This window comes from Thunnus maccoyii, chromosome 8, assembly GCF_910596095.1.
Source record: "Thunnus maccoyii chromosome 8, fThuMac1.1, whole genome shotgun sequence".
Lineage (NCBI taxonomy): Eukaryota > Metazoa > Chordata > Actinopteri > Scombriformes > Scombridae > Thunnus > Thunnus maccoyii.
The window spans coordinates 24,152,435-24,165,296 of record NC_056540.1 but is presented as its reverse complement, the minus strand read 5'-3'; the positions used below and the strand labels follow the sequence as shown (position 1 = coordinate 24,165,296).

The window sequence follows — 12,862 nt, the reverse complement described above, 5'->3', positions numbered from 1 at the left end:
TTAACATTTTACTCTTGTAAAAAAAAAAAAAGAATCCAGTTTCCTTGTTTCTTTACTACGTCATCTTTACAATATGTTTGGTTTGACGCTTGTTTATGGTATCTTGTCTTTTTCTGATTTGTAATCAATATCATTAAATTTCTTTATGATACTGTTTTTTCACAGTTTGTTCCAGTAAAATCCTCACAGGCCACTATTACCTTCAACCACTGTTGGAAGTGTGTTTACCTCACTGCAGAGCTGTGCACCTACATGCAGAGTGAGGACAGAAGCTGGACATGCCGACCAAAGATGAAAAGCACTACAAGATGAGAGCATTAATGGAAGAGTTCCCAAAATTCATAAAATCAAAAATCTTTGAGATTATTATTAAAATGACAGAGTGAATGGTGAAGAATGAGATGTGAAATATGCTTCACAAAGAACAGGATAAGATCAATGTGACAGGAAGTTTGTCTTTGAATCTAGATTCTGTGTTAACCAATCACATGCATTTCTCAGTGTGACATTCAGTATCGTGGCCACGTTACATCACCTCCTTTACTCAGTGAAATACCAGAAAGGTTCCTAACAAGAGACAATGTGAAGATGATCGTGTTATGGGTAACATTGCTTGTTCTTCATCAAGGATGTAAGTATCATCTAATTCTGTGCATTCTGTATACAACTAAGAATTTGCATGCCAACAAGATGTTTGGAGGTTCATATATCATCTTTTTGCCTAATACATTTTGTACATTATACAATAATTGTTATTTACAATGTCATGTATTCTATATTTTCACTTAATTCAGATACGCTGATTCCAGTGATCACAGTTCAACTTGGTGAACCTGCAAACTTGACATGTGCTTTCCCTAATGATGAGTTCAGCTTAAAACATCTCTACTGGTACAAGCAGAGTGCCGGTGATACTCTGAAATTAATCCTGAAAGTGATTAAATCTAGAACACCTGAGTATGCACCAGAGTTTTCTTCCACAAAATTGGACACAAATATTGATAAGAATTTTAGTAACCTGACCATTTTGAGGACAACCCAAGAAGACGAGGGAATGTACCATTGTGGAATCACAGAGTGGACGAATACTACATGGAACGGGACATATTTGTTAGTTAAAGGTAATAATGTGATCTATTTTACTTTAACTTTAAAGTGTCACTAAATTTCCCAATTTCATTACAAAACTTGAATTTATGTTTGAGATATACTTCAATACCAGTTTTCAGTGTGTGTGAAGGTCTCTAATTATTAACATAGTTTTGCATTGCATAGGAAACACTGAAAGGACATCAAACTATACTGTTGTTCAGTGGCCGACAGTATCTGATCCAGTCCGTCCAGGAGACTCTGTGACTCTCCAGTGTTCAGTCCTCTCTGACTCTGAGAACAAGACGTGTCCAGGGGGACACAGTGTTTACTGGTTCAGAGCCGGGTCAGATGCATCTCACCCAGACTTCATCTACACTGATGGAAGTAGCCGTGATGAATGTAGAAAGAAAACTGGCATTCACTCATCTCCAAAGAGCTGTGTCTATCGCTTCTCTAAAAACGTCATCTCCTCTGATGCTGGGACTTATTACTGTGCTGTGGCCACATGTGGAGAGATATTATTTGGAAATGGAACTAAACTGGAACTTGGTATGATTTAGTGCTCAATAATTAAAGTAATACTCAAATTATGTTGATAACATCAACATTGATAAATCTTTCTTGTGTGTTTGTTTTCTAGTGCAAACAACACATTCACTATTTATTGGAATAGTGATATTAATAGTCTGCTTGGCCATTTCTGTTGTTGCAAATGTCGTCTTCATCTACAACCGGCGTCTAAGAGTATGTGAACAATATAAAGGTAAGTGTTGTAACAAACTAAATGCTCCTTTTATATTGAAAACATATATATGACATATTAATTTGTTTATGCATTTTATGGACAAGTTTGGACAAACCTTTACAGTATAGGTTCTTGGGTAAAATCATGTCATATTGTATATTATTAATAAACTTTTGAACAGTAGCAGCAACATGCATTCAAAAGACAAACATTTAAGTCTGCATAGAGGTTGTTTTTCCTTTGTGTACCTCATTAAATTCAGCATCTGTCTATATTTTATCTGAATAATCAAAGACAATGTCTACTTGTATGATTTTTATTTTATGATACTATACTCTTACTGAAAAGTCAGGTTAAGTTCCTTTATCTATCAAATACTTATTTTTATGATTTCATGCATTTTTAGGAATGGAAAGCACTATTTCAGAAGCTCGACATAACAACTTGCGCCAACAGGAACATGATATTGTGAGTGACAAAACAAAATGAAATGTATTGTTATTCCATTAAAGGCACCGTATATATATCACTTTATATATAACCATTTTATTTGCTGCACAGACTGAAGCTGAAGACAAAATGAACTACGCTGCACTGAATTTCTCAGAAAGAAAAGCAACGAGAGGAAGAAAGAAGAAAGAGTTTTCAGAGGACAGTGTGTACTCTCAAGTTAAATGTTGATATCTTGCCTAAATATCATATATGAAACCTCAATAAATCACTTAATTGTTGACGCAATTAGGACTATCATAGTCTATAACATTTCTGTCGCCTTTCTTACATATCATCTTTATCATCTTTATTATATCAATATTATCTTTGGTCTTTAATCGTATTAACACAAAATTTTGTGTTTGAAAACTGCTTGTTGTCTCAATCTGAAATTATTTACTGTTGCAATAAAAATTCTTAAACTTAATGGCTCAAATGTTTTTCATGTATAATACTAACTTTTGAGTGTGAAACACATTCACTTTGGCAAAATGAAAAATTAAGTAAACTTATACATAGCAACATACAGAATATAATATAAATACTGTAGAATAAAATAGAGTATCATCTGGATCTTGATGTGTGTTTAAAAGAAGTAAACTTAACAAAACAGAACACAAACTACTCTTTTCCCATGTACCAGATCAAAAGTCATGGTTTCATATTTGAGTCAAATTAATCAATTAATACTATTTGTAAATTTCAGTTTAAGACATTTTAACACTGTTTATGGACCTGCAGACATCCTCCCTGCTTAACAGCTCTCAGAGAGTACTCCATTTTAGCCTCTTTAGGTAATTGTTCTCCAGAGATGATGAGCTACAAAAGGTCAAAAGATTGCTGTAGTGTTTTGTTGAAATTAGAGTAAAATCACCAGCATGAACCTCCTCCTCCTCCTACAGTCAACCAACCGGGCGTGGATCCAATGAGCAGTCAATCCATGTGCAGGTTAAAGGGAACATATTATGCTTTTTCAGATTTTATGTTATTTATATACTGTTATGATGTTGGATATCTGTGTTAACCATCGTCAAAGTTCCAAACTTGAGGTTAAATGAGGGGCTGCATAAAGAGCCAGTACTGGATAAAAAGGAGTTTTTTTGAACTGTAAATCATGCAAAGATGTTTTAGTGGAGCCCAGATTAAAAATATAGACCTGGAAATGTGTATAATATATCCCTGTTTGCCTCCACTGTAATTGCAACTTTAGTTTACAATCAGATATGACATATGAATATTAAAATAGAGTATAACTAAATACAAGTAAAAGGAACCACATTCCTCTAGATGTTTGTTTGAGTTCAGGTGGTCAGAGGTCAAAGGTCACTAAATCTGACATTAACTGTACTAAGGAAAATACACTGCAGGGTTAATGGTAAACAGGAAATAAAATTTAGCCTGGACATATATGTAGGTTCATTTACACATAATGACAGAATGATTAAAGTTACTTCTGTCCTTCTGTATTTACCAGTAACCTGCTACATTTTTGGTTAGTTGTCAAGTTGAAACATCCAGCATTCGGTCCATTAACACCACCTGGGGCTCATATGCTTGTACTCGCATCTTTGCACTGACTTCATATGTAATTGCGCCGCTCAAAAAAAATTGCTTTGTGTTCTTACTAAACACACCATGATATCTGTCATTTTGTCATCAACCAAATATTGACAAGTATACTTCATCTTCTCCTTAAATGCCCTTGTGGGAGCATTATCTATAGTGTTTGCACCTACATCACGGTTTGGTCAGTAACCCAGATACATGGCTATGATGGAGGTACTGGGATGTAAACAACAGAATGGATGGCATGCTGAATGTTCAATTTAAGCCAATTTTAAGATGTCTAAACCACGGAAAAGTTCAGGAAGATGTGTGGAAGCTGCCAAAACTTACAGAGAAGGACTGAGTCAGCAGGAAAGGGGGAGATATTTCGAGAAACTAAGGTTAATAGGTGGTGAAGATCCGTACAAGCTGGCACCTTCATCTTGGAATGATGACTGGACAACTCTGCCTTCTATTTCTTACACTGACATAGTGAACTACCTCATTTTTTTGCCAAGCCCAACACAGCTGCAGACCTTAAATGTTACAAAGGTTTGAAGGCCTACAACCAGATGGTGTGTGAATGGGTGAGAGAGGCCAGTATCAGCGCATCAGTGACATGCATTGTGAGCCAAGGTAGTTGGTGCAATAACATTACTAGATAAACTGATCTTTACATTTTGGAAATTTAAATATCTAAGATTTTTAGGATTTCAAGTCTAATAGTCTTCTAGTACAAATTTTTGGATCAAAATGCGAATCTGTCATAAATATATAACAAATTAAAACCTCCTTCTTCAACCAATTTATTAAATAAGTAAATTGATGAGAAAGTAGCTTGTTATTCTTAAGTTCATATTTGGTTGTCTTGTCTTTTATTCAGATACTCCACTCTCAACGAATACAAGAAAAACCCCTGAAACCCTGGATAATTGCTGAAAAGTCAGGTAGGATTCTTGGAGCCCACTGTACGTGTATGGCTGGCTGGGGGGAGATTGACTCCACTGCAGCCAAGAGTGACTGTGCTGCCAATGTCCAGTCACTGGAGAAAGAAAGTGCTAGCTGTTCTACTCTTAAAGTAAGAAAACCACAACATTCACACAGTGATGAATTAGCATCATTATTCAACACTCTTAGTACAACTAGCTCAAAGTCTGCTATTTTGTCCCTGATTGAGCCTCATTCAGATCATTTTGCTCCCAAACCAATTGGTGAAAACTTTTGTCTGGTGTTGACTGAATTGCGAAACGAGGAAGCAGTTCACATGGACTATAACAATGTATTGTCTATTTACTACAAGGGATATCAAGCATCTTCTAAACTGTGGTTTCAGTTTTGTACTGGTTGAATTACAGCATCTAAAATGAAAACTGCATGTTGCACTTATCCAAACCAGCCAGCCTAGAGCTTGATCAAAAGTGTATGCTCTCCCAAATCATACAAATTTACATCAAAAGCCACTACCTGGTGATATACTCATGAAAAATTTGCATTTGATATGTTTACCAACATAAGAAATCTCATAAAAATGTCAAAGTGCACGAAACAGGTTTGTTTATAAATCCAGGTGTGACATTCTTGAGTGCTTCCCCAGATGGCCTTGTTTCTTGTGATCGTTGTGGTGTCAGTGTACTTGAAATTAAATGTTCATTCTGTGTAAAAAGTGACAAGTTAGACAGTGTTTAGACTGGATTTTACATGGAGAGGGATGGTGAAGGGAAACTGACACTAAATAGAAACCACCAGTATTTCTACCAGGTGCAAACTCAGTTTGGAGTGTGCAGAGTGAATCTGCCTATTCTGTTGTTTGGACAGAGAAAGATCTGCATGTTGAGAACATTTTATTGGATGAAGAGTTCTGGGACATGATATGTCAGAAAAGCAAGCACATTTTTGCCACAGCTATTATACCAGAGCTAGTTGGCAAATTCTTCACCAGGCTTTCATCTACTGTGGCTAATGTGTCCCCACAACTTGACGTATCTGTCCCTGTTGATTCAGATGGTTCTGATAATGCCAGTGTGCAAGAAAAATAACTGTTACTGTGGCCAGGTTGAGTTTGGTCGGACGATTTTGTGTGACAATGCAAAATGTCATATTCAGTGGTTTCACTGTTCATCTTTTAATTTTGAGGTTGCACCAAAAGGAAAATGGTATGTTCCCAACTGCCATAGGCTCTCTCAGTTTCTGCCAAGAAGGATCAAGAAACGTATTGCGTAAAAAAACCTCAGTTATGCTATTTTCAGTAAACCAATGTGTACCTTCACACATTTTTATTGACATGTCCTCATTTATATCTGTGGTGTACAGCCTAATTCGGTTGAGGTGCCTGAACTGCTTAGGGACAAGTTCTTGGACTGTGGTTGAGTAATTGGCTTGGTGTAGCCAATCACAGTCCAGAAATTTGTCTTCAAGCACTTCAGGCACTTCATTTAAATTGGGCTGAAAGATTAATTTAAATATTTTATTTACTTCCAAATTTTTCACCTTTGAAAATGTAATTTGTGTGCTTTTTAAAAATAATATTCATAACTGTTTTTGTTGTAATTTTATCTCATAATTACATGTGTACATTTTTTGGTACATTTCAGAATGCTATTCTGACTAGTGAAGTTGTCAAACTCATCAAATTGGATACAAATCTATCTTTTGTTATTCAAGTGCTCTGATATAGTATTGTCTTTTAATAAATGTGTGTTGTTGTGATGAGAATGGCATACTGTGTGTATTGTACCACACAACAATACTATTTACAATGACTTTAAAATGATTTTGTTCATCTGCGTAGCCTAAAACATGACACTTCAGTTAAAATCAACAACTGATGGGCAAAGGTTCACCAGAGCAAAACAGAGAAGTCAAATCTTGTCAATGGTACAAAAACTGCCATCCTTGCACATATTTCTGGCTCACACTACCAATCACACACTCCACATGAATCCTAACATGAGCAATTTTTCTTGTGGTTTCTAAGTCAACTGGCGCTAACTGCGACTTCCACGAGTAAAGGCTTTGATTTTTACCTGAGCCACTATACAACCTAAAGTGTCCTGAATATCAAAGCCACGGTCAACGAGAACTAAATTACCAGGAACAATGTTGTCCAAACAGCCACGGTTTTCTGTTATGTACTTATAATTGTCTCTTCCTCATTATGCACTTGATATGTAAGAGACTGTGCCCTGTGGTGTAATACCAATCAAAAATTTAACTGTGCTGTAACTATGGTGCTTGGAGGAAGACCATGTTTCTGCTCTGGCTATAAGGTTAGATGGACAATCTATAAAAACCTCAAAGCAGTCAATAATAGCAACACATTTTTTCCCAAAATGTTTTCTGAATTGCATTGGCATGGCTTTTTGCAACTGTTCTCTTTCTGGCCATATAAAAAGTGGCTTCATACAAATAAACATGACATCAATGACATCAGTGAATACTCTAGAAGCAATTGCTATTGACACGTTGAATGCATAAGACAGGAAAGTTGTAGAAACATTAAGCCTTAGTAACATCAGTGTCAACATCGGCACCTTCAGTTTATCAAGTGACTTCTTCACAGGGAGGTAGGGACTAAGGTATGTAAAGAGTGCTAACAAAAATCTGGTATATAGGTAGACCAGTGTTCTGGACAGGACAAATGTTCCACATCATTAACTGAATGTTACCCGTTCTCAGATTTTGAAGTTCACTGGTCATAGAATCAATAAAATCACCAGTCATTTCAGTTTGAGTCCCTATACTGCACACATTGTCACTGATATAATATTTGTGGTAGAATCATCATCAGCTGGTACGTCCATATGAAGCAGGGACTGGGCAGCATCGGCTTAATATTCTGCAGGTTTCGATTCACACAACGCTTGTAGCATGATGTCAGTGTTTCTTTAGGTGGTTGTGGATCTTGCTCTCCTGTCATATCAACAGTTGGCACCCAATCTGGGTCATTCTTCTCATACAAGTCAGACTTTTTACCTGGACTACTATAATGAGAAATATAGCAGGCTACATTTGATGAAAATTTTACAATAACTACAGAAGTCTTGTACTACTGTAGTAGGCTATGAAATGAGATCAGAATTGGACATTCAGCCAAGAAAGCAAGAAACAGCAGCCTAATATCAATATGCTTGTATACTATTTCACCACAAAATTAGTCAAGAGTCGCTGTTATTAACATTTCACCTACCTGACAAGAAATGTGCAGAATAAACTCGAATGTCGTCAAGATTCTTGCCCTGAAAATCCTAGTTCAGTTTGGCTAACCACAAACACCTCCGTTCCACAATTTTTTGCACTCTTCTCCCTGATTTGTAATAACTTTTGGCAATCTGAAGTACTTCAAATGTTTTTTCCAGTCCAACCGATCAGTACAGCAAAAAACATGGTAATAATTGACTTTTTTGAGCAACAATAATCAGGAACAGTTGTGAGTTCGGTTGCGTTGTTTACGTTCAGTATCTCCAAAATGGCTGACTTTGGATTGATGATGTGCTGTGAAAACGCCCTAGAGGTACTCTTTTCACTATAGGGTAATTTTGTGTGATTATGTATTTATTTAGTTTTTCTACGATCAATTTACTGTTAACCAAGCTAGCCATTAAGCTAGCTTTCTGAGGCTGTGTTGCTAATATAACATTCAAAGCAACTGTTTCTTTATTGACTACTTTAGCTTCTCTTTCTACTCAAACCTGCAATAACTGATTTTATTTTTATTTTTGGCCACTTCAGGCCAGTGGAAACAAGATGTGAACACAACACTGGCGTATCATCACGTATTAAAGTTACTACAAGGAACTTTCATTTTTTGTTAATTTTAGCGGCCCCTGTGGACAAAAGCGGTAGTGTTCTTCCAGAATGAAGACTGCATTTCCCATCAGCAACACCACCTTGTGTCATAAAAACTCAGCTAGTGTGTGTATTTGTTTTGGAAGTGAGTGAAAGAGCGATGCTACTTATTTTTAATACTATTTTTCTTTCACAAACACTTCTGTTTGCAGGATGCATAGAGATGAGGTAATGTATGTATATGTGGCTATGTAACATGAATAATTGCAATATGATGATGGTGAAACAAAGTAAACTTTGTTTTAGTACCATTTATACACCTCAGTTACATGTATGGCTGCATTCACCACCAAATCCAGCAATGAGGCACCTTCCCAGCAGGATTGTGAGGACGTGTGGGCGTGTTTATTTGTGGTTTAGAACCTAACCTCTATAATAACTGTATAGAAATAGCCAATGTTCTCGCTGATGGTCTCATTTGCTTATGTAGGTCATATAGAGGCATAAGAGGCATCATGAGACTGTTTCATTACCAGTTAAAGGTTTCCTCGTAGTAACTTTAAGTTGATATGATGAACTTGTTAGCTAGTTGCTTATTTACATTCTCATTATTATTCATTTGGAGTCATGTTTCGGGACACCTGGTGAATGTACGTCCAATATTCACTCTCTTTTAGCTCTGTTTTTCATCTCGTCCAACTCCTGAGGGATATACCTGGCTCTTTTGCTGCTAAATGCTCTACTATGTTCACCATATAGTCGCTAACTGTATCTGTTTATCATTTGGTGCTGAGCAGGTAGAATACAGGTTTTTTGGCGCTATGAGAACTGTGAGAATGAACCAAAACTGAAAAGTTGCAAGTCAGACAGCTGAACAATGACCTGAAACTCGTTATACAGCCCCGTAAAGACAAGGTTCATCAATACGAGTGACGCCTCTCACATCACACGTTATTTGACACAGTATCGATTATAGCCTTTTTAATGTTGATCTGTACTAATGATACTTTGTTTCATCATATATGCGGGACAATGTGACTAGTATAACATTTTACTTTTGTGAATCCAGTTTTCTTGTTTCTGTACTAGTTTGTCTTTACAATATGTTTGGTCTGACACTTGTTTATGGTATCTTGTCTTTTTCTGATTTGTAATCAATATCATCAGATATCTTTTCTGATACGGTTTTTTCACATTTTCACAGTTTGTTCCAGTAAAATCCTCACAGGCCACTCCTGCCTTCAACTACTGTTGGAAGTGTGTTTAGCTCGCTGCAGAGCTGTGCACCTACACGCAGAGAGAGGACAGAAGCTGGACATGCCAACCAAAGATAAAAAGCACTACAAGATGAGAGCATTAATAGAAGAGTTCCCAAAATTCATAAAATCAAAAATGTTTGAAATTATTATTAAAATGACAAAGTGAATGGTGAAGAATGAGAGGTGAAATATGCTTCACAAAGACCAAGATAAGACCAATGTGACAGGAAGTGCACTTTGAATCTGTGACAACCAATCACATGCATTTCTCTGTGTGACATTCAGTGTCGTGGCCACGTTACATCACCTCCTTTACTCAGTGAAATACCAGAAAGGTTCCTAACAAGAGACAATGTGAAGATGATCGTGTTATGGGTAACACTGCTTGTTCTTCATCAAGGATGTAAGTGCCATCTAATTCTGTGCATTCTGTATATAACTAAGAATTTGCATGCTGACAAGATGTTTGGAGGTTCATATATTATCTTTTTGCATAATACATTTTCTACATCATACAATAATTGTTATTTACAATGTGTATTCTATATTTTCATTTAATTCAGATGCGCTGGTTCCAGTGATCACGGTTCAACTTGGTCAACCTGCAACTTTGGCATGTGCTTTATCTAATGATGAGCACAACAATAAAGAACTCTACTGGTACAAGCAGACTGCCGGTGATACTCTGAAATTAATTGTGAAAGTGATTAGAGCTGCAAATCCTGAGTATGCACCAGAGTTTAATTCCACAAGATTGAAGGTACGTAAAGATAAGAATTTTGGTAACCTGACCATTTTGAGGACAACCCAAGAAGACGAGGGAATGTACCATTGTGCAGTCATGGAGTGGACTAATTTTGAATGGAGTGGGACATATTTATTAGTTAAAGGTAATACTGTGATCTATCTTACTTTAACTTTAAAGTGTCACTAAATTTCCCAATTTCATTACAAATTTTATATATATATATATTTATATATATTTCAATAACTATTTTCAAAATGTGTGTGGAGGTCTCTAATTTTTAACGTAGTTTTGCATTGCATAGGAATCACTGAAAGGACATCAAACTATACTGTTGTTCAGTGGACGACAGTGTCTGATCCAGTCCGTCCAGGAGACTCTGTGACTCTCCAGTGTTCAATCCTCTCTGACTACAAGAACAAGACATGTCCAGGAGGACACAGCGTTTACTGGTTCAGAGCTGGATCAGATGCATCTCATCCAGACCTTATCTACACTGATGGAAGTCGTGATGAATGTAGAAAGAAAACTGGCATTCACTCGTCTCCAAAGAGCTGTGTCTATCGCTTCTCTAAAAACGTCAGCTCCTCTGATGATGGGACTTATTACTGTGCTGTGACCACATGTGGAGAGATATTATTTGGAAATGGAACTAAACTGGAACTTGGTATGATTTTGTGTTCAATAATGAAAGTAATACTTAATTATGTTGATAACATCATGATTGATAAGTCTCCTTAAGAAACATTTATACATCTTTCTTTGTGTGTGTTTGTTTTTCTAGTGCAAACAACACATTCACTATTTATTGGAATAGTGATATTAATAGTCTGCTTGGCCATTTCTGTTGTTGCAAATGTCTTCTTCATCTGCAACCGAAGTGTAAGAGTACATGAACAATATAAAGGTAAGTGTAAGTGTAACAAACTAAATGCTTCTGATACATTGAAAACATGTTCTGATGTATGACATATTAATTTATTTATTTTTGCATTTTATGTACAAGTTTGGACAAACCTTCACAGCATAGGTTTTTGGGTAAAATTATTAATGAACTGTTGAACAATAGCAGCAACATGCATTCAAAAGACAAACATTTAAGACTTCATAGAGGTTGTTTTTCCTTTGTGTACCTCATTTAACTCTCTGACTATATTTTATGTGAATAATCAAAGAATTTTTTTTTTTTCATGATATTATACTCTCACTAAAAAGTCAGATTAAGTTCCTTTAACTATCATATACTTATTTTTATGATTTAATTCATTTGTAGGAATGGAAAGCACTATTTCAGAAGCTCGACATGCCAACTCACGTCAGCCGGTACATGATATTGTGAGTGGAAAAAAAAAAAGAAATGTATTGTTATTCCATCAGGGTTGCACTAGGGTTGTATGTCACTTTATATATATAACTATTTTATTTGCTGCACAGACTGAAGTTGATGACAGAATGAACTACGCTGCACTGAATTTCTCAGAAAGAAAAGCAACGAGAGGAAGAAAGAAGAAAGAGTTTTCAGAGGACTGTGTGTACTCTCAAGTTAAATGAAGATACTGTTGATAATATTGAGCACTTGCATCTGTTTGTGATTGTTTGGTTTTATTTTTTATTTTGGCTAAATATTAAATATCAACTTTGCTCAAAAAAATCACGTTATTGTTGACACAATTAGGACTATCATAGTCTATAACATCTTTTTGCCTTTCTTACATGTAATTTTTATCATCTTTATCGTATCAATTTTATCTTTGGTCTTTAATTGTGTTAAGACAAAATTTTGTGTTTGAAAACTACTCGTTGTCTCAATCTGAAATTTTTACTGCTGCAATAAAAACTCTGAAACTAAATGGCTCAAATGCTTTTCATGTATAATATTAACTGCGTTTTGAGTCTGACACACATTCACTTTGGCAACATGACCGAACCAACAGCGTTGGCTCTGAGGCTCTATATGTACTACAGATATTGTCACATTTCAATACAAATAAATGTAATAATATAAACAGATATATATAGATATATATATAAACAGTTTACTTTATTAAACGTCCTACTATCCTCTGAAGTTTGTACTCCTGAGTCAATGAGAGTGCTGTGACAAAATAATCTCAACTCAAAGCTCCACTAACACTTTTTTTCTCACAAAAAATAACATCATTGACAGACAGATGCAGTAAATTATGATATTCAGTCTGT

At 35.8% G+C, this 12,862-nt stretch overlaps 2 protein-coding genes across 3 annotated transcripts; both read left to right on the top strand.

The window, feature by feature from the left end:
- The first annotated feature begins 588 nt into the window (after nt 1–588).
- Nucleotides 589–2,518, top strand: LOC121902559 (immunoglobulin superfamily member 2-like). The gene is made up of 6 exons (XM_042419920.1): nt 589–631; nt 795–1,121; nt 1,276–1,641; nt 1,733–1,855; nt 2,244–2,305; nt 2,399–2,518. Exons 1-6 carry the CDS (start codon nt 589–591, stop codon nt 2,516–2,518), a joined length of 1,041 nt encoding a protein of 346 aa, XP_042275854.1.
- Nucleotides 2,519–4,888: 2,370 nt separating this feature from the next.
- Nucleotides 4,889–12,589, top strand: LOC121902557. 2 transcript variants are annotated; one of them, XM_042419916.1, is made up of 7 exons: nt 4,889–4,952; nt 9,864–10,321; nt 10,482–10,808; nt 10,968–11,330; nt 11,481–11,570; nt 11,937–11,998; nt 12,098–12,589. In XM_042419916.1, exons 2-7 carry the CDS (start codon nt 10,279–10,281, stop codon nt 12,212–12,214), a joined length of 1,002 nt encoding a protein of 333 aa, XP_042275850.1. In that variant the 5' UTR covers nt 4,889–4,952; nt 9,864–10,278; the 3' UTR covers nt 12,215–12,589. The 2 variants fall into 2 exon arrangements, with proteins under 2 accessions (XP_042275850.1, XP_042275849.1); XM_042419915.1 differs by having other exon boundaries at nt 11,448–11,570.
- The last annotated feature ends 273 nt before the right edge of the window (nt 12,590–12,862 follow it).

Bases quoted from the DNA above. Each gene is read 5' to 3' on its own strand.
- LOC121902559 (XM_042419920.1), top strand. From the start codon at position 589: ATGATCGTGTTATGGGTAACATTGCTTGTTCTTCATCAAGGAT. The intron at 1,122-1,275 runs GTAATAATGTGA...TGCATTGCATAG, and splicing joins GACATATTTGTTAGTTAAAG to GAAACACTGAAAGGACATCA. The intron at 2,306-2,398 runs GTGAGTGACAAA...TTTGCTGCACAG, and splicing joins GCCAACAGGAACATGATATT to ACTGAAGCTGAAGACAAAAT.
- LOC121902557 (XM_042419915.1), top strand. From the start codon at position 10,279: ATGATCGTGTTATGGGTAACACTGCTTGTTCTTCATCAAGGAT. The intron at 11,331-11,447 runs GTATGATTTTGT...TTGTTTTTCTAG, and splicing joins TGGAACTAAACTGGAACTTG to TGCAAACAACACATTCACTA. The intron at 11,571-11,936 runs GTAAGTGTAAGT...ATTCATTTGTAG, and splicing joins AGTACATGAACAATATAAAG to GAATGGAAAGCACTATTTCA.